Source organism: Oreochromis niloticus, linkage group LG20, assembly GCF_001858045.2.
Source record: "Oreochromis niloticus isolate F11D_XX linkage group LG20, O_niloticus_UMD_NMBU, whole genome shotgun sequence".
Lineage (NCBI taxonomy): Eukaryota > Metazoa > Chordata > Actinopteri > Cichliformes > Cichlidae > Oreochromis > Oreochromis niloticus.
In genome coordinates this window covers 31,637,289-31,657,905 of record NC_031984.2, presented here as the reverse complement: position 1 = coordinate 31,657,905, position 20,617 = coordinate 31,637,289, and the positions used below count along the sequence as shown (strand labels likewise).

General features: G+C 40.0%; 2 protein-coding genes across 3 annotated transcripts; one reads left to right on the top strand and one right to left on the bottom strand.

The window, feature by feature from the left end:
• Window positions 1-316: 316 nt before the first annotated feature.
• LOC100703845 (troponin C, skeletal muscle) lies at window positions 317-12,026 on the bottom strand. 2 transcript variants are annotated; one of them, XM_025901877.1, is made up of 6 exons: window positions 11,940-12,026; window positions 5,380-5,434; window positions 5,036-5,179; window positions 4,709-4,823; window positions 4,056-4,192; window positions 317-764 (listed from the first exon to the last, which is right to left on the bottom strand). In XM_025901877.1, exons 1-6 carry the CDS (start codon window positions 12,009-12,011, stop codon window positions 733-735), a joined length of 555 nt encoding a protein of 184 aa, XP_025757662.1. In that variant the 5' UTR covers window positions 12,012-12,026; the 3' UTR covers window positions 317-732. The 2 variants fall into 2 exon arrangements, with proteins under 2 accessions (XP_025757662.1, XP_003457007.1); XM_003456959.5 differs by lacking the exon at window positions 11,940-12,026 and adding an exon at window positions 7,615-7,762.
• A 3,102-nt stretch (window positions 12,027-15,128) lies between these two features.
• Window positions 15,129-16,304, top strand: LOC106096692 (olfactory receptor 10AD1). The gene has a single exon (XM_013265207.1). It carries the CDS (start codon window positions 15,129-15,131, stop codon window positions 16,302-16,304), a length of 1,176 nt encoding a protein of 391 aa, XP_013120661.1.
• The last annotated feature ends 4,313 nt before the right edge of the window (window positions 16,305-20,617 follow it).

The following is a 20,617-nucleotide window of genomic DNA, read 5'->3' as shown; positions in this document are numbered from 1 at the left end:
TTTTGTCAAATATGAGACTTCTTTTTTGTTTAAAAAGACAGGGAGGCTATTAGGTACCACCTATACAACTATAGTTTGCATGGGGGCTAGTTTGAATCTGCGACTGGAGAAGTAAGATTTAGTCAAATCTAGGGAGGCTGTAGAGTGCATGGTGTGTCATCTGAATGATCTCTCTAACTAGGTTCATGTGTCTGAGAATCATGTGGCCATTCAGATAAAGATAATCTGAAAGTCCCAGAAAGGCCACAAGAGACAAAAATCTAACAATATAAGACATGTTGGGCATGCAGAATTATTTACAAGGATGACCAAAAAGTGGGTGAAGAAAGTTGGTTTATTTAGAAAGTAAAGATCAGGGTTGAGAAGATATGCAACGTGTGATAGTGGAGGGCGGGGGCAGCATGGCGGTGTAGCATTTCTGGAGCAACAGCAGCTGCCAAAGGGGACAGCTGGGTAGTGGGCATAAGGAGGCGCCCGGGGACGAGAGCCTTCGTCTTAAAAGGTTTGGATGGATATTTATAGACATCCTCAACAAGTTCCCAGGTTGAGGATGGGGAAAGGCGGTGGGTTGCGGTGTTTGACTTGAATCCATTTTGAAATCTCAGAGTTATCCTATTCATATTTGTGGACGGGCTCCTAGAATTAAGAGTTTGCTCTGAGTAGATTTCCATCACACGCGTGCTTCAGTTTCTCTCTGAGGACGGATCACCAAGGAATGTAGAGCTGGTGTCTTTACTGGACATTCTCCATCATCTTCAGAAATTCTAGAAACAGAGTCAGAGGCCATATGAGTCAATCGGCCTGCCTGTCAAACCCACCACACAGTGTAGATAAAGCCTGTACATGAGAAATGAGATGTTAACCTACATTTTCATATTTATTGTCTGGGGAGCTAAAGACCCTATCCATACGTACATGGACTGGTCCTTATATGGCACTTTTCTACTCTCTGAGAGCGCTCAAAGCCCTTTACACAACATACAGCATGCCTCGTTCACCCATTTGTATAAGAACATTTTTTTCTATGCTTAAGTATGTTCTATCGAATGTTCACACACATTCTCACTCTAATAGATGTATTGGAGAGCAAGCTGGGGTTAGCATCTTGTCCAAGGACATCTGGCATGCAGACTGGAGCAGCCAGGGATCAAACCACCAATCTTCTGATTAGTAGATGCTCTGCCTCCTGAGCTACAGCCACCCCAATATTTAAAATAAATATTGTGTAGGAAAATGTTTAAAATAAAAACGATACAAATAATGATTTTGACGACACAGCAAGGTATAAGACAAGAATGAATTTGAATTTTAAATGTTTGGTTGACCCTGCACTCTGACCCCCGATTACTATCCAAGGCATGTTTCTATGCTAGGTATGCTAATTTGTTAGCAATTTCATGTTTATCATATATGATTGAAGAAATTCTTTATATATTATATATATATATCATATAAGCATGTAGCTAATTCACTGAATTAAGAAAAAGTTTAATATAGTGGTCCCTCGCTATAACGTGGTTTACTTTTCGCAGCCTCGCTATTTCGCAGATTTTTTTGTGCAATTTTTGGATGCTGTTTTTTTTCCCAGCGCATTTTGTTCTGTCTTGATTGGCTGTAGACCATTGTCAATCAGTCTCCTGCTGTGTCTCCTGTCCAGTACAGAATGCGTTCAGCTTGTCAAATTTAGATAAATTTTCAGTCGTGTGACTCTGAAGTGCAGTACTGTATGTTTGTAAGTTTTCTCCCCAACAAACAACAATATCTACCAAACGTTTTGAGGCAACCGCGGGTGCCTTTGGTTTCATTCTATCATACTGGACTTGTTTTTCTACAAAGGTTTGAACTTTGAGGGTTTAAACAAGAGAGAAAAGTGTGAAAGTGTTCATGGTTGTCTGAGAAAAGTGTATAAAGTGTGTAGTGACGGGTTTTACAGCCTTAAAACATCTATAATAATTGTAAAAAAACAAAGTTGGCTACTTCGCAGATTTCACCTATCGCGGGTTATTTTTGGAATGAATGAATTATATTCATTAAAATGTGCATCATAGCCTACGTCTGTCACCTGTTAGATTACATCATTTCCTCTGGGATTAATAAAGTATTCTGGTTCTGATTCTGTTGCTTTATAATCTTATTTTAATAACTAGCCATGGTTAGCATGGATGTAACATAACTAGCATGTCTTGAGACCCCCTCAGTTATAGATCTAAATCTAAATGTAACAATATGTACATGTTTTTTTTTTTGCTTCACCTCCAGTGCTGCTGGTTTACTCGTGTGCTTCATGTCAAACTGCAGTTGCACCAGAATTACAACTGAAACTGGTTCATTTATATTTTTAATGTTCTTAAAGATATTAGTAATAAACATGATAAAAATTGCTGCAAGCTGGACACATTTGAAGCTGTGGTGGACAGATCACAGAACAAACTGTCATCCATCATGAGGTCCACCCTCTGCACCCGTTATTGGACAGGCAGCAGAGCACCTTCTCTAACTTGCTAACCTCATTCACACATTTCTTCTTCTTATATATTTTTAAAAGACAGTATTATTAAAAACGCACAGGGAAATGCAGTTAAACTGGCAAAGAGCAATTATAACCCAATGCAGACTAGTGTAGATTTTTTTGTTTTCTTAGCAAAAATTGCTCTTTTGATTGTAGAGGTTGCAAAACCATGTTCATGACTACTGTGAGTGTGGGTGATGAATTTAGCTAAAACTCAGTGGATTTTGTTAAGGCTTGAGCTCAGAGGCATAGCTGCTTTGATGGCAGTGCTGACACAGAGGACTGTAGGTGAGAGCTGTATGGTAGGTCTCACCCTCGTTGAGTCTAGGTGCTGAACACGTCCTCGTGCTTTATTAAAAGTGCTAGTGTCTTTTAGAGCCTTTTTAGTCCATTTACCTGACAATTAAACATCCTGGTGTGAGGTATGAGGCTGTGTATTAGTATCAGTATTTTATTATTTTGTTACATATTTGACACAAATAGCAGGTATCAGTGCCTGTGTACTGCACATGTTCAGTTTATAAATGTAATGCTAATCTTGCTCTCACAAGCATTTGGTGACATCGTCATGGTGACATCATGTCATCTTTTATATACAGTCAGAGTTTACAAAATCTGCCCACTGGTTCCTTATCTTAGTTTGGTTTTTCCATAGCAACACCAAAATGTAATGATTTACAGTTTTATGTTATACATAGACTCATTTTCCAATCTATTTTTGTCCTTCCTGGCATTGCTTTCAGGTTGCCAGACTTGCCTGATTTTATTAATGTTTTTGTTTATCTCTTAAGCAAACTGTTTCCAGTTTCCCGTTAAACCCCAGGTTTGTTAGGCGTACTGGGCCTCTCCCTAAAACAGTGCAAATGCATGCTTTAAACCTGCAAGTCCATCCCAGAAAGGAATATCCAATCTGCAGCTGACACCGCTGTTGTCATAATTAAACCAGTGAAAATATTGTTAAGGAAGCCTAGTTTGTTTTTTCTCCTTATGTGTTATTATAACAAACAATAGGAAACATGCAGCATAGTAAATAGCAGTGATATCTCGCTTTAAAGGTACAGTGTGTAAAATCTCACCACTGGACGTCAGTAGATTGCAGATTGCAGCCAACTGACTCAGTTACAGTATCAGCTGTAGGACAAACTACTCTGGCTGTCGTTATTTGCAGTGAGAGTAGTCTGTCAGCCTGCTGTTTACCTCAGCTGCCAATATGTGTCCACATCTATTTGATCTGATCTGAGTCTGATACAAGTCGAGGAGTCAGTGAAGCTCACTTTTGTCCTGAGCTAGGTTGTTGGAGATATCCTGAACTGTTGCTGCGCTGCTGTTTTTGATGCTGTTAGTTGGCATTAGTAAAGCTTTATTTGAAGTGGATCTAACATTGTTGGACTCGGACTCTTAGCGAATAAACTCTTTTATGAGATCAGCTTGTTGGAAGATATAATTGCACATTAATCAATGTATATTTATGAGTACAATATTCTTTTTTCTTTTATATAACCTTAATACTGACTGCCTGTACCTGTAAATACAGGCTTAATCTTACCATCAAAATCAATCTTTCCATCTTTGTTTGTGTCAGATTCCCCAAACATCTCATCGATATCTTCCTCTGTCACTGCTTCTCCAGTCATATGAAGGATTTCTCCAAATTCCTCACGATCAACAAAACCATCTCCATTCCTGTAGATTTAAAATATATATCAAGTTCAAACTCAGTCTCCTGTCTTCCTGCCAATTTACATTGACACAAACACTAAAGCCTGTAATTTTCTCTAATTCTTGTATCTATGTTCAAGCAATTATGTCTGTGATCTCTTTTAAGTCTGACAATACTGGAGTTTTGATTTAATATAAATGTTGTTTCAGGGCTAAAAAGTCAGGTAACAATAAACTGGCTATGGGACTATAGTCAGCCACAACATTAAAGGCTCTGACATGTAAAGTATGACATAAGGTATTTCATTACTGCAATAACTTGTTATTTTCAAATATAAAGATGTGTAAGTTGATATAAATCCCATGAAAAAAGACTAAATCTTTTAACACAAAAGTGAGCAACAGGTGTTCATAATTCTCATTTGTCTCTCTAGTTATTTGACACAGTAGTTAATTTATCGATTCTAATTTGCTTTTCACATAAATATATGACAACTTTATTAACTGTATTAGGCTTTGTGATGACATTTAGTGTCGTACTTGTCAAAAATACGGAAGCATTCTGAAAGCTCTTCTTCACTCTTTCCTGCCTGGTCCTCCTTTAACTGTTGGACCATCATGACCAAGAACTCCTCGAAGTCGATGGTACCGCTGCCTGAAGACAGAACAGATGAATATGGGAAGATTACTGTTTTACATTTAGTGGGTAGGAATCAGTTTGAGATGTCTCGTTTACTCCAGTTCACCAATTGGTCTTAAAGTCTTGGTGAAGGGATGCACATAATGCTCAGTTCACTCATCACAAGGAATCTCGTGACAACAGCTGGACACAGACTTTTAGACATTTTTATCCAACCATGATCTCACCATCCTCATCGACCTCCTCTATGATGGCATCCAGCTCCTCCCTTGATGGGTTCTGGCCCAACATCCTCATTACAGTGCCCAACTCTTTGGTGCTGATGTCACCGCCTCCATCTGTGTCAAACATGTCGAAGGCGGCCTTGAACTCTGGGTTAGAGAAGCAAAAGTTCAAATTTAGGCAAAATCAGTACTTTTTTTGGCTTTACTGGCTAAGCAAAACTTAAATCATTAATTTCCCATTAATTTTCATCCACGATACAGACTGTAAAAAGTTTACTTGAAAATCACTGCTGGAACCTCACTTAAGGTTATCACTAATTTCTTCATGTAAAAAAAAAAATACAGACCTGCAATCATCTCCTCAGTCAGGAAGGACCGGGCGTCACTTTGGGCGTCAGTGGGCTTTAAAAAAAAATGAAAAAAAGGTGGAAATGCATCTGTAGTCAGGCAAGTGGATGCTTTAAGTGATATCAGGTCATAACTAGAACAAGCTGTAAGGAATGGCTATTAGAAAGGGGATAAATGAGCTTTTTTCCCTTCACTTGTCACAGCGGGAGACAGCCATTATGTCCTGTAATAACATCACAATGGTGAAAAGCTATATAGCGTTCTCTTTTGTTCATTTGCTTAAATCACACGTCTAGGACCAACACATTAGTATCACAAAAGGTTTCTTCAGAAATAAACTACTTCTCCCTTCTGAAGTGTATTTAACCCTCCGCCCTCTCCCCCATGTCATGTTCTATAGATTAATGTTCTGTTATATTATTTAGAACATAAGACTAGAGCTTGATGATGACTTTTAAAGGCATCATCAAGTTTTGGTCTTTAAGCATTTTGCTACTCTAAGTTTTCATTTTTGTTTGACTGAACACTGAATCACAGTTAGTCTGAATCTCTGCTCATCACGCTGCTCATCGAAATGAATGGAAATCAGTCCTTCCAAGAAATTCAATGGCATTTAGTAATACATAATAACAAAATAAAAAGCAGAAAGATGTCCAGAGTTGGGAAATGAAAGAGAACTGCATATAATTTAAAAATGAGCTGAAGTACATTTTGCGGTAATTGGATAATTCTTAAACTGCATTCACAGAGCAGTTTAAGGCAGTTTTCAGTTTTCGGGGCAGTTAATAGTTGTAACTACAAATGGCTTATTAAAAGCAAGAAAAATGACTTTGTAGCTATATTTCTGGAGAGTGCAAAGTTAAACTTGAAAATCTTAGGTATCAGTTAGCCACAAGCAATGATTGTAGCAACAAGCTATTGCCTGCTGTTTTAGTAGATACATGTGTAACTGAATAATTCTGCTCTTACCATTGCACTACCATTATCGCCTCCTTTCCAATTAATAATATTATTTTTCATTCTTTCTTCTTTTTGTTTGCTTGTTCATTTGTACATTTGTTGGGCAAAAAACACAAAAACATTTTAACATCGTTAAAATCCACGTGATGTGTGAAAACAAGGCAGTTATAGCTACTTTTCCCACAGGTTCTTCAGCACCGCTCACAGTGATGCTCACTACAGTGTAACTATTCCACAGTGTTAATACTGTAAATGGATGTATTTTAAAATCATGAACCAAGCTATGATCTTTTCCTAAAACTAACCAAATGCCAAGTGGAAACAAAACAGTGAATAAAAACAAAGCTGAACAAATTTAAAAGCATCTGACCAACATTTCCCAAGAGGAACAGAATAGTTTAGTTTTTATACACAGCCAGACTTTGTTAAACCAGAATTTTACTCTAAAGAGATCATAACACTGGTGTGGATTATACAGCATTTCTAAGAGGAATAATTTGAGACAGATTTGGGGTTTTTTTAAGTTTTGTAAAAAAAAAATTATATTTAAATTAATATTTTAACATAATTGGGATCCCAAGCAGTTTAGTAAGCAGAATCTTGCAGAGCTTAGCATAGCAAAGATAAGAAAATAAAACTAAAACTCCTTTTCCCTGTTTTCCTTGACAAAATGTTGATAATGTTGCGACATATGGAAGGAAACCCACCCCCTTCCCTTTAAAGCTATTTTTAAGGTGAGACTTGGGAGAGGATTTGACAGGGATTTTCTCAAGGTGAATTTCCTAAATTAGGACACTAAGAAAAGGCAGCTTGTCTTCTCACTTTACTCAGCTGTGTACATCTATCTTTAGTACCACTCCCTCCAATCTAAATATCAATCGTAGTGAGTTTAGTTACAAAGTGATGGAACACAAAAGCAGTGTGAGTCTGTAAGCAAACAGCAACGAGGAGTTACAGGAGTCAGCAGCAGTTCACAGCAACAGGTTACTAGTCAGACAAACTCAATTTGTGTGTCTGTTGTCTATCAGGTGTGTGCCCCGCATGACATTTCGAAATATTTAAGGAATTCCAGGATGATTTATAAAATCCAGTTATGATGCGGATGAGGACTTGCTGGATGAGCAGAGCCAGTTTGCTTCAGGTATTTATCTCCGTCCTGCGTCATCTGCCTTTTCTTCTCATCCCTTCAAAACCAAATCAAATCCTCAGGATGCATCATAAACCTAAGTCCTCCTTCTCGTCCTTTACCCCCTCATCCGTTTTTGGTTTCTTACCATGGTGGCAGGCTGTGCTGAACAACAGACACCAGTACAAATGACAGACAGCTGGGAAAGAAAGTCTCCTTTCTATGCAGTTCAGGTAGCTCTGTGACTTTACTCTACTCCATAAGTACCCTCTCATCCCACCAGCATTTTACTAAAAATGATCAGGATTGGGCCGGAGACCCCTCCTCAGACAAAAGCCGGCCAATCAAATTTGGTTTTAGTTTGTGCGCCCTTACAATCTCCTGATGGACATCCCCTTGTGTGGCACAGTGTCCAATCCCCCATATTTAGATAACAGACAAGCTCACTGACATTTATTGAAAAAAAAGAAAACACTGTGCAGGCATCAGGCAGCTGAAGGTTATTTTGGCAGAGGATCAACTGGGCATCTCAGTGCAGAACGACACTTGATTTCACATGGACCAGAGCGTGTGCACGCTCGCGCACATCACACACACATACACACACACACGGATTAACACTTCCCTGCATGCATAGATTCTCTGCCCCTTCTGCAGTGTCCGTTAACCCATCTATCTGCCCTCCTCCCTGTCCTCAGGCTGCTGACTTGCCCTTGCACCTATGACATCTGAAACATAAGAGCTGTGCAAAAAGACCTGTCACCTCACACAACTGTTCCCCGTCTTAACCATTTTAGCTAGTGGTTTCTCATTACATCAACAGAAAAGCAAACCTCTGATTACCATGTCAGTAAAAGGCTTCATCGAGCCAAAGTCAAAGTGAAACTCATTCAGAATCCCACTGACACTATAACCATAAATCAGCAACAGAGCCTACTTCACAGTACATCTACACACAGTGGAGAAAATAATTCTTTTAAGTTTGCTCGCTTAGTAAGAAATGAATAGTTTCAAGTTTTTATGGTAGTTGAGAGGCAGAATATCAGCCACAAAATCCAGAAAAAACACACTGAAGCATTGACATAAGTCATAAATTGATTTGCTTGTCACTGAGTGAAATAAGTATTTTAGTATGAGTGGAGAATGCCTTGTTGGCAAGCACAGCTGGCACATGTTTCTTGTACTTGGTCACCAGGTCTGCACACATCTCAGGAGGGTTTATGACCCACTCTGTTTTTACAGAAACTCTCTAAACTCACCTTTTGGTTTTTTTGGCTGCCACTTGGTAACTTGAAGCTTCAGCTCTATTCACAGGATTTACCTCTGGAGACTAACTAGGCCACTCAATAACTCTAATGTGTTTCTTCTTTAGCCACTCATTTGTTGCCTCTGCAGTATTTTTTGGGTCTGGTATGCCATCCATGACCCATCTTTAGTGTTCTGATTGAGGGAAGGAGGTTCTCGTCCAATGTTATGGTCCATTGGCTCCTCAATGTGGTCAAAGCCATCCTGTACCATTACGAGAAAAACAGCCCCAAAGCATAATGTTTCCACCTCGGCGCTTGACTCTGTGGATGGTGTTCTTTGGGTTATATTCGGGACTCCTCAGTGGACTGAAGTGGATACCAAAGAGCTCAGTTTTGGTTTAATTTGACCACAGCACTTTCTCTCGGCCTGCTCTGAATCCTTTAGATATTCAATGGGAAACTTAAAACGGGCCTCTAGCTTTGCCTTCTTGAACATATGCTGCAAGATTTCAGTCCATTACAGCATAGTGTGTTACAAATGGCGTTTTTGGTGACTGTGGTTCCAACTGTCTTCAGATCATTAATAAGCTTCTGCCGTATAGCTTTGAGCTAATCTGCCACATTCCTCCTAATCATCCTACCTCTATGAGGCAAGATCTTCCATGGCGCTCCAGCCTAAGAGGGACTGACGGTCATTTCTTTTTATTTCTGAATAATCACACGAACAGTTGTCTCCTTCTCATCAAACTTCTTGCTGATGGTCTTGTAGCCCATTCCAGCCGCGTGCAGATCTACAGTCTTTTTACAGCTCTTTAGTCTTGCCCATGGTGGTGGAGAGGTTGGAATGGGTTGTATGGTATCAAATACTTATTATTATGTGTTATACTTTTGAGCTGTGGTTAAGAATGCCCTTTTCTTTCTGTGTTTTTTTCTTCCTTGGGTCACATGTGTTCTTTCTGTCCTCGTCTCACTATTTTGTCTGTGTGACTCTTAAGTGTCTTTCTCTGTCTTTATTTCCCTACTTTATTCATTTTGTACTTATTTTTGTGTTTTTAGTTTTTCTCTGCTCCCTCGTTCTTTACTAGGTTACCTGTCTACACACAAACACACAGGCAGACAAACATCTTACTTGTCTGACAGATACAGTGCAATATAAAAGCACACCCACATGTTTCCTTTCCACTTCAGACCATTAAGTCAGCTGTTGGAAATAGATTAGTCGGTCCAGTGAGTAGTAAGGCGCATTGGACCTTTCACACGCAATCTATTAATGCCTGAAAGAGCGGAGAGTACCATGTGATTAGGGTGCAAACAAGAGCAGCTGTAGTTGCTGATCAACATTTCTTATCTGCAGATAAAGTATTCATTCATTTGATACAATCCAATAATCATTTCTGAAAGGTTCACCAAAAAAGATGAAAAAATGAAAAAAATGAGGGGTCTAAAAATATAACCAATGTGTAAATAAATTAAACCCCCGTCTACTTTCAGCCTTTCCATTCTGTTGATCTGTACCATTATTAAACACTTTTTTCATGAGTTTAAAATCCAGGTACTCGTCGTGATCGATACGATTCAAAACACTTGAAAGGCAACAGAGAAAATGGTCAGCTTAAGACTTCAGCTATGAATTAGCCTATTTAAGATTTTTTATTTCCATATATGTGCAGTAATTATTTCACTGTTTCAAGTTAAACATCTTACCTCAAAAGATTCATTCAGACTCTTGATTATAGCTGATTAATGTAAGTTCAAGTCTGCCCACGAGGTGACCGCATCCAACGAACTAAACGTTGGTCAAAGGAAGTGTTTGTATGAAATGATGTGGGACACACAACGAACGCTGAGACATTCTTATACATATAAAAATAAGCACATCAACACACAAGTTACACAGGTTGAAGTTGCTGCTTGTGCCATGTAAAAATGTATTCTATTTTATCTGGAGGTCTGCTTGCATATATATACTTGCATATTCCCTTTTTCTATATAAAAACAAAACAAAAAGCAGCTGCTGTTCTGTCCGATAGATCAGACCGTGTCTCCTTTTTAGCCCCATTTTTCTTGTAATTCTCAGGTGCTGACTTTTGTTCCCACTGGTCATCCATCCTCCATAGTGGCCTCTGTACCAAAGCTTAGGAGTCATTTGTTTAAAGAGGAAGAGTCATGTCTTCTAGAAACCTTAGTGGTGGATTAGCTCAGTTTTCTGTAATGCTATAATGGATATGCTGAATGCATAGAAAACCTACCAACACTTAGTTTTATTGGAATACAAAGAAAAGAGTCTATATAGTATCCATTTTTCTCCAATTTCATGGTTTTTACACTCTCTTTTAAGCAAATTTGAAGCTCTACATCTCTACGGGTTTTTTCTTATCAGTTCAGTCCCTTATATTGATTTGAACTACAGCTACATTGCATGCAGACAGATACGTTACATGCAACTACGTTTAGGGATAATGACACTAATCTCGAGGAGAACCTGGGCGGCTGATATTCAGCGACAGGTTTTGGAAAAGTGTGCCACTGTCTGCACAGTTTCACCACTATGTGGTGTGGAGGCAGCATTATCCTGGCTGCCTCCAAACCACGACTTAAACACATGATTGGCTGCCCAATCATGTGTTTAAGCAACATTTAAAAAGAGTCATTTTTTTACTTTTTCAAACACACAGTGTGTCAGTATCAAACCTAAAGACAAAAGTAGTGGCAAACCAACCTGCCAGTTTAATGAGCTGTATGTTCCTGACTCTAAGTGTGCTAATAATTTCCACCCTCCCTTGCTATGATTTAGCACATGATCTCTTATCTTGCTCAAAAACTGTTCTTGACTGTGGACGATTTAATTACTGCTGATTTAATTTAATTATTGCTGGAAGTTGACATTCTCATTTGTAACATAAAAAAGGTTAAATAAAGATCTATTCGGTGTTTATCTGGAGATTTCTCCAGTCTGACTGATTATGGCATTTAAAAATCATAGAGAAAGGACTCTGAGTATATCAGCATGCTAAAATTGGCATTCACTTCAAACACTGCTGTGCACGTGCATGTCAAAGGTGCAAGCTGCTGCTGCATACATAGCCTTTGATAAAAACCTGCCTGAATATAGTCAGGGAAAAAAATCCAGCTGCGCTGATCACACTGTGCACCTTTTCTCCTTAATCCCTCTCCTGTAGATAACACTTTATCACCCTCCTACTGTTCTCCATGTTATGATCCTCACCACCTCCTGTTTCCATCTTAAGCTCTTCTCACTCCTCTCAGTCATCACCCCTTGTCTCCCCCAGAGGGCCATAGTGCAAGTTCAGCTTCCATGCTGTCCAGCTTATGTCACCAGTGTTACTGGAGTGCCTGTTTGGTGCCTGACTGACAGCACCAGCTGAGGCTGACTTCCCAGAAGCAATCTTCCCCTGCTTGGGTGAGGAAAAAAAAGCGTGGCTCAGTTTGAAAACTTTAGTTTGATAACACACCAAGAGAAACCAAAAAGCTGTGTTGTTATCAGCTTTTTTTTCTTGTTCTGTGTTCTTTTCTTTCTCTTTCCATGATCTCCTCTTCTATCACTCCTTCTATTCCTGGACATTCTCCACGAAGCAGCTGAGTCCTCTGGACAAACACACCCTAAATAAGGCTGGAGATATGCCATCACTCGTCCACGTTTAGCCTCCACCTTCCTGATCCTTCACTCCTTCTTTTGCTACCCTTCTTTCTGCTCCTTTTCCCTCCTTCTCTTCTCTCCACCCATCTTCTCCAGTCTTTAAGCTCGAGTACATGATTTAGTAAACTAGCTGTACAGTTCATGCAGACTTATTAAACTAAAACACTGCTGGGAGATACCAGAGTGTAATTGCATACTGTTTCGATCCCAGGCAGAAAAACAAATCCTTTTCTGCTGTAAAAATCTTCCAAAGCAAACATGCAGCACTACCTGCTGTAGTGATTACTGGTGACAAAGGAGCAGCTGAAAATAGCTTAAGCTAATAAACAGTTGTGACGTGTGAGTGTCAGATTCTAGCTACACATAAGGTTTGCTCACAATAGCGCAATAAAGCTACAATCACAGCACTCGGTGGCTGCCCAGGTTTTTGTCCAGACCTTTGAGAAGCTTTTAAAATGACAACAAGGTAAAAGAGATTTTGTCCTTCTTGTAGAGAACAGCATTGTGTCCTAGTCGCCTCCAGCTGATGCTAAATAATGCGGCCAAACCACCTTATACTGAATACTTCTGCCACGACATTAAAGACCTTGTCAGGTGTGACAAAGACCAGAGGTGCACTAAAGCACTCCCTGACGGCACAACACAGCAGTTGGCACAACCGCACCACGAAAACTGCTCAGGCTTTGCTCAAGGAATATGTAAAAGAGTGCACAGCTGTTACTCAGACAAACTCTTCTTTCCAAGTGAGCCTGCACAGGAAGTGCCACAACAAACCTGATCCACAGAGGAGCCCATTTTTGCGTTTTTAGTTGACCTTTTGTACAAGTCAGCTCTGTGAAATCCTCATGGGCCTCAAACAGAAGCTCTCCTTAAACTGAAACTTGGCGCCCTACCATCCATAATATTCTCCAAACCAAGAGCTTAAGATGAGCTGTAAAGGAAAACTTTGAACATCTCATCACCTACAGTACATAATATCATCAAATGATTCAGAGAATGTGGAGCAGTTTCTGTGCACCAGGGACAAGGTCTAAATCAATATTGCAAGCCCATGATCTTCAGGTAGGACTGCATTAAAAACAAGAATGACTGTGTCATGCAAATCCTTGCATGGACTCAGAAACACTTCCAGAAATCTATGTCTGTGAACACAGTTCAGTATGCTATCTACAAATGCAGGTTAATGAAGCTGTGTCATGCAAAGATAAAGCCATATGTGAACAAAATCCAGAAACTGCTTGAAGTGTATTAAAACAGGTCACAGCTCTGGGCACAGTTTTTGCAGACTGGTGAACCTCTGACCTCTAAGTTTTTTAATCATCTTCGGCAAAGCTGGAGTGAACCCTGTTTATTGTTTTAGAAACACAAATAAGACTAATTTGTGCTCTATACAGTACATATACTTATTGGGAAACAAGGAAGAGGGAAAATAGATTAAAAAAGGAACTAGATACCCAGAGTACATACTGTAGTGATTTGGAGTAGCTACTTGAACATGTATTCAAAACACACAAAAATACAAGGCCTTCAACAATGAAATAAATATAGTGAAGAGAGTTGTGTACCCTTAGAAGGATTTTTCTTTGGTGTTTTGTGTATGAATGTGTGTATTTATGTAATCCACATGAGTGTACTTGACACTGATAATGTGCATGCTTTTTTCTTTTAATCTGAGGTTGTCCTGAAATAGTAATGTGTTGCCTCCTGTTCTAGTCATTATTCTTTCCTAATTTTTGTAATAAAATTATATATCATATTTATTACACAATCACACAAAGCTATATGTGAGTTTATAATATTCTGCCAATTTAAATAAGCTTTCTTATTTAAAAATAGCTTGTCAAACTGGCCTCTGCGCTGCAGTTACCAGTCTCGAGCACTGGGGGGCAGTGTGTACCTGTACGTCAAAAGTTGATTTCGAAAGTTTGATAAGTTCAACAAGTGCGCGTAAAATGCACTCACATAATATGTTCTGAAGCGCCTGGGTGTCGCAGATCTTCTCACAGCCGAACCGGGGTGTTGTATTGGTAACAACAGTGACAGCTGAAAACCACAGTATAAAAGGTGCAACTAAACAAAAGAAAAGCAATCTACATTTTTGGGGGGGATAATTGACTTTTTATTGTTGAATCAAGAGAAATTCAGAAGCACAGTAAGCTTTCCAAAAACTCCACAAGGACATTCAGGGAAACTGCTTTGACGCGCTACAACCACGTCAAACACTGTGATCGTGTTTTAGTTGGTGTATTATTTTATTTTTCAGCAACCTTTTCTCTCGTTTACTCTCTCCATCCTCCCTCCACCTTTCCTTTTTATCCGATCTACTTTTACAACTTTCCCTGCTTCATACTGCCTGCATACGAGAGCGAGCACGAGAGAAAGCCACTGCAGGCGCATTCATGTGAATCCTTGGTGTGCGCACCTGTGCGCCATGGAGACTGCAGACCGAGTCCAGAGTCTGTGCTGAGAATCCTGATGCGTGGATTTTACGTGCCTGTGAATTGTTTGCTGTTCAAGTTCAAGAAACCACCCTAAGGTCATCATCGGGAAATGTGCCCCCCGATGGCCCGCCCGCCCCTGCAGTGTCACATCCAACAGCTGGTCACAGAGAACTGTGGGCGTGTGTATGCGCGCGTGTGTTGCCAGGTCAGATCGTACAGGTGTGGAAAAATGCTGAAGGATGCAGACCTGTGAGTAGCATTAGGCCGTGGGGGAGGACGGAGACATCACAGGCTGTTGATGCTTCCACAGATTAAAATGACAGCTGTGCTGGAGACGGAGGCGCACAACCTCACTGAGGAGCGCGACTGCTTCAGCCAGGAGAACCAAACTAACCCACACGTGACTGGACAGCTGAACAATGCCAACTGCCTGTTTCTGTCTATACTACCTGAAGGACAGGCGGTTTCAGTGCTGATTTGCTTTTTTGTCTTGCTGACCGCCTTCTCGTGCTTTGTGAACGCACTTACTCTGTTCGGCCTCGGACAGTCGGATGAGTTCTCCTGGCAGCCGCGCTTTATCCTGCTCAAGAACCTGATTTTCAGCGACCTGGTGCAGACTGCGACCTTTGGTCCGGCGGCCATCCACTCACTAATCCAGCGCCGCACGATGGCGTTCAACGGATGGTGTTACCTTCAGTACTTTTTGGGTGGAGTCTCCGTCTTCTGTAGTCTCGTTACTATAACTTGCATGGCGTTGGAGCGATACATATACGTCTGTCATGCCATCCGGTACTTGCCAATTTTCACTAAGATCCGCCTGCGGGGTGTCCTGGGGGGAATCTGGCTGTACTCGGTTTTCATCGGCGTCTCTGAAATTGTGCTGCTGCACACCGGGAGAGGAGAAGATGATGAAACGGTCACCACGGGGCTTCTGTGCGAGCCAGATGTTGTGGAACAGCACCTGGGGTTCCCCCGCGCCTCTGCAGTTTTTCGCAAAGCCGTGGGCTCCCTCACCCTGCTGCTGTGTCTGCTGATACACGCGTTTTCCTACTTCAGAATGTACCAGGACGCGCGCAACGCAGTGATACCTTTCAACGCGGTTAACGTCACAGCGCGCAACACTGTGTTGTTTTACTGCGGGATGCTGTTCCTGCAGCTGCTGCCGCTGCTCCTCAAAGTCCTGTCGGACGCGCTGTGGGAGTTTAGGGCACCGGTGGCGATGATGGGAGAGTCCTCTCAGTCTCCATGCCTCTGCAAAGTGAAGACCACCCCCACGGCCACTGCGACCGCGCTTCATATATTGCTGCTGGTAATGCTCATAGTGCCCCCGTGCATTAACCCGCTGGTGTACGGACTGTGGAGTGTGGAGATGAGGCAGGCGCTGACCAGCAGGTTCCGGTCGTGGACAGAGAGAAGGAGGGCGAACGAGCGCGCGGCAGAGAGAATTAGACTGGAACACGTGGCGCGTCGAAATGGAGCTCAGGCGGGATAAACTGATTTAAGAGATACATCTAAGCTACTGATGACAAACTGGATAGCACCTGGAGCAAACTAAACTTTCCTTCTGCTATTTATCTTACTTTTAAGACTCTAAAGCAGAGATGTCCAATTCATTTTACAGCCCAGTTTGTTCTTAATTGGGCCTAACAAGAGAAGCCCCCCTTTCTGTCAGTGTAAAGATGTTTAAATACACTTTTAATCCCATTTAATATAAAAAAGAAGCATCTTTTCTACATGCTAAGACATGCTGCTGCAGCAAATCAAAGAAATCTGTCAGCAAGAAAAAATTGGTCTAGAAAATTACAGAAAAAGTTCTAGTAGTAATTGCAATAACAGGAGTTTTTTTTTTTTTAATTAAATCACAATAATTAAAAAAAGATCTTTTTTTCCTCCATTGACTCTGTAAAAAAAAAGAAAAGAAAAGTGACACTAGATGATGAAAGAATAACAGTAACTTTTTGTGTTTTAACTGTTATTGTTAATCTGTTACTTAGTTACTTGGGCATAGTGTGGATGGCATTGGGGGAGGTCTTTAGTAGTAAGGAAGGTTTTTAAGTAGGAAAACCTGTAAGACCTATGACAATACAGTAAAAAGTCTGAAATCGATGCCCTCGGCCACATTTTCCGAAGCTGTTTAGTGAGTCGGATTGGAGTATTTGCCGGCTAGCTCTGGCCCTCGGGCCTTATGTTTCACACCCCTGCTCTAAGGTAAGAGAGGCTGCAGCGGAGAACCACGTAGCGTACTCCCCGTAACACCTGTGATGTGTGTCAGATTGTGGAGCACCAGTCCCTGCAGTGATCGCGTTAGCCTTTGATATTAAAGTAGCTTTGTGTCGTGTCGCTTATACGTGTGTTTATACTGTGTTCAAAAGATGACAAATGAAAGCGGTGGCCAAATGCTGCAGGAGCTGAAGGACATCCTCTTTTTAAAGAAGTTTTAAAAACAGGAAGCAGGGAAAGTTGTAAAAGTGGATCAGAAATATTTTGCGCTTTGTGTGGTCAGTCAGCAGGCTGATGGCAACACTAAAGCATCAGTGCCTCACCATTGCAGACACTCTCCTTTAGGTCTGCACGCAAACTGTCACGTGGGAGCATTTTTGTACCGTGTTTTCCGTTTTTTGAAGCATATAAGCAACTTCAGATGGAGTTATTGATTTGCAGGCCAGAAATAACCTGATTACAGCACATTCTGTTTAAGCTGAAATTGCTCATACCACATTACAGTACCCAGCCTTCTCTTTTATTTGAGCAGGTTTACGTCAGCAGAGAAAGAGCTGAAAGGGAATGGACCCTTCATAAAGTGTTCTTGTCATGCCCAAATGTACAATGTTGGTAAAGAATTAAGAGATGTCTTTTAGGCTAAGCTACAGCTCTTGTGTATGAACAGGAAATCATTTGCAGATTCACACAAAGTCATGGGACAGCATTTCACTGTTCAGCAAGAAAGCAACTGTACCTATGATTTGAAAATCTTGCAAGCCTGTATTTTATTCTTGATAGAAGAAAGAAAAGATATCAAACATATCAAAGCAGGCTGCGCTGTCATAGTTTCATGATGCAACAAATGTTTTCAGCTGGTAAAAGGTGTGGCCTGCAGGCCCGCCAGTGCCCACACTCGTTCACTACAAAGCCATGACTGTCTGGCTGAACTATGCAAGGCCTTTCTTTAAAAAGATCTGATATTTTGCTCTGGAACCCGTGTAAATCTTTCAGCATTGATAGTGTCTTGCCAGATTTGCGAGATGCAGGCTTTCGAACAGAATATTCCTGAACTTTGGATAATTCAGGTTTACTGCCTCACACTGCTTTCCCCTACTGAATCATGAATAACTGCATTTATTAAAATATAAAACTTCATTATTATATTCAGAAGCTAAAGCAATGAATGACTGGTGAATTAAAAAGAAAAAACAAAAGGTAAACCCAGCTATAATCACTTTTTCCCCCCAGAATGTTGCAGGAAATCTTCCAGCAGGATTGTGTTGGTGGCACTGTGGACATTCAGCTCCCTTGAGCCAAGTTCAGCCCTGACAAAATGTGCTAAATGTTTATGTAACTGTTGCTTTATGCAAATATTGCACCTCTGGCAGCTTGTTAATTGTGTACATGCCTTTTTAAAAGTTTTCATATACTTTAGTGTCGACTGGGTAGAACCTGTGACACTGCAAACATATAAGGAAGTTCCCCAAAGCCTGTTGCACACTGTTTCAGAGAAACTTTACATTTTGCACACCAGTTTTAGACTGAATGTCTGGCTCCATGTCCAGTCTGCATTTATTTCCCTTTGTTTGAATTCAGTAAGATTTCCCTTTGCTTATTTAAAATAATCTTATATTTAGTTTAGTTTAGCTAACTGTGTAAGATGGGTTGTAATCTGGGTTTGTTACTGAAGTCAGAATCACAAATATGATACATGTCTGAAAAAGATGTGAAGCTAAATTTATTTTTTTTAAAAATGTATTAGAAACTGTAGGATTTAGTGGCAGCTAACAATGAGTTTACTAATAAGTTTTACATTTTCCAAGGTTTACATGGAAAACTTTGGAAAAGTTTTCAAAATTGCATTCCAAAACCTTACATGTAATCAAATGACATCATTTTGGCCCTAAATATCTTTTGAGTGTCTGTGGAAGAACTCATTTTTTGCTAACAAAAACATAAATGTTGACTGTGTTTCTTTGAAGGGTCATTTTGCCACCTATCCTCCCTATTTAACCAACAACAGCAGATTAGTTTTTTATTGCACTGCAGTTACATGTGTTGTAGCATGGCTAGTTTTTATGTGTTATACCATTTTCGCTGTGGAAACAAATGTGTCTTGACAAGTTAGGAAACTGTGTCAGCTTATTTTCAGTAAGTGTTGAGTCTTTATGGCAAGAATACACTGAGAACATACGAATTCAATTCAATTCAATTCAATTTTATTTATATAGCGCCAAATCACAACAAAAGTCGCCTCAAGGCGCTTTATATTGTACAGTAGATAGCACAATAATAAATACAGAGAATGAATGCAAAGGAACTCAACAATAGACAGCTCAAGTTCAAAAAAGTGATGTCACGTGAAGAAAATGCAAACATTGCTGTTTCTTAATTTTAAAAACTGTCGGTGGTAACCTTTAAAAAATGTGGTCTTGCTTATAAAATGTGCTGTTACGCACATAAATTGTTGCTACATTGTAAATCAGTCACATCCTAAATGTGTTTTTTTAACCAATCCTTAAGCCAGTTCAGCTATTGTTGAAGATTTTTCAATCATAATTGCTAACTGATGATTGTTGATATTTTAAAGTGAAATATTAATCCTCAAATGAGCTAGCGTAATTGATTTACACGTTATTCTATCGTCACCATGTTCCTGTTATGATTTTCCAGCTTTAGCCTCCATACAGAGGCGTTGTGACAGTGTCTATTCATTGCTTGAACTATTTAGGACCTCCTGCAGGTCAAAACTGTAACTTATTTGGCAGTCAGATTAATCAAAGCAGTGCAAGGTGTTCTCATACCTACTGCCTAGTATATAAAACTGCTAAAAAGTATTTTCATACTGCAATCAGGAATTACAAAACACATTATGATGACCCAAAGACCTGAAGCCAAACAAGGCGTCACCTCAGACAACAAGATCAGTAAAACTTGCATTCTTGAAACCCTTAAAAAATAAACTATAACCATACTAAGAAAATCTGCTATGTAAAATTAGCAGGTAATTATATGATTAGATTTCTGTTTGGATTGTGTTAAAGCACTATTGTGAAGATACTGTGAATTCATTTGTTACAGACGTGTGTCATCTTTAAAAGGAAATTATTAAAATGGTTGAAAACAGCTGATCAATGGTCGTCTTGTGGCTGCATGACAAGTATGTGAAATTAACATAACTGTACGTTGACATTTTATAGGTTTTATATAGAGATCACTGACAAAAGAAGGCATTACTTCAATTAGTACATTTACCTCAATTCATGCAAGTTTAGCTTTTAAAGATGACTGACTCTTTAAGTTATTTGATTGTATGGAAATATTTCATGTCATTTTGTTACATAAGTATGAAGTTAAACAGATTGTATACATGCTTACAGTTGTGGTGATGATTCTTAGCGAGTTGCACCTCAACCGGATGCTTTTGGTAGTCATCAACAAGCTTCTGGCATAATTCTGGCTCAATATTAAAGCAGATTTTACACTAGTAGGTCGGCCAAACTTGCTGCAGTCTCATGGTGTGCAGGTTAACATGTTTACCTTGCATGTAAACGAACCACAGTTTGAGATCAGGAGGCGACACAAATTAGTTAGTGTAGCCCC

What these genes read in the sequence shown, in the direction of transcription:
- LOC100703845 (XM_025901877.1), bottom strand. Translation starts at nt 12,011, where the DNA reads ATGGCCCTCTGGGGGAGACAAGGGGTGATGACTGAGAGGAGTGAGAAG. An exon ending in GACTGAGGAGATGATTGCAG is followed by an intron (nt 5,180 to 5,379) that starts GTCTGTATTTTT and finishes TCTCTAACCCAG; the next exon opens with AGTTCAAGGCCGCCTTCGAC. An exon ending in TGGAAAGATTGATTTTGATG is followed by an intron (nt 765 to 4,055) that starts GTAAGATTAAGC and finishes CTCTGTTTCTAG; the next exon opens with AATTTCTGAAGATGATGGAG.
- LOC106096692 (XM_013265207.1), top strand. Translation starts at nt 15,129, where the DNA reads ATGACAGCTGTGCTGGAGACGGAGGCGCACAACCTCACTGAGGAGCGC.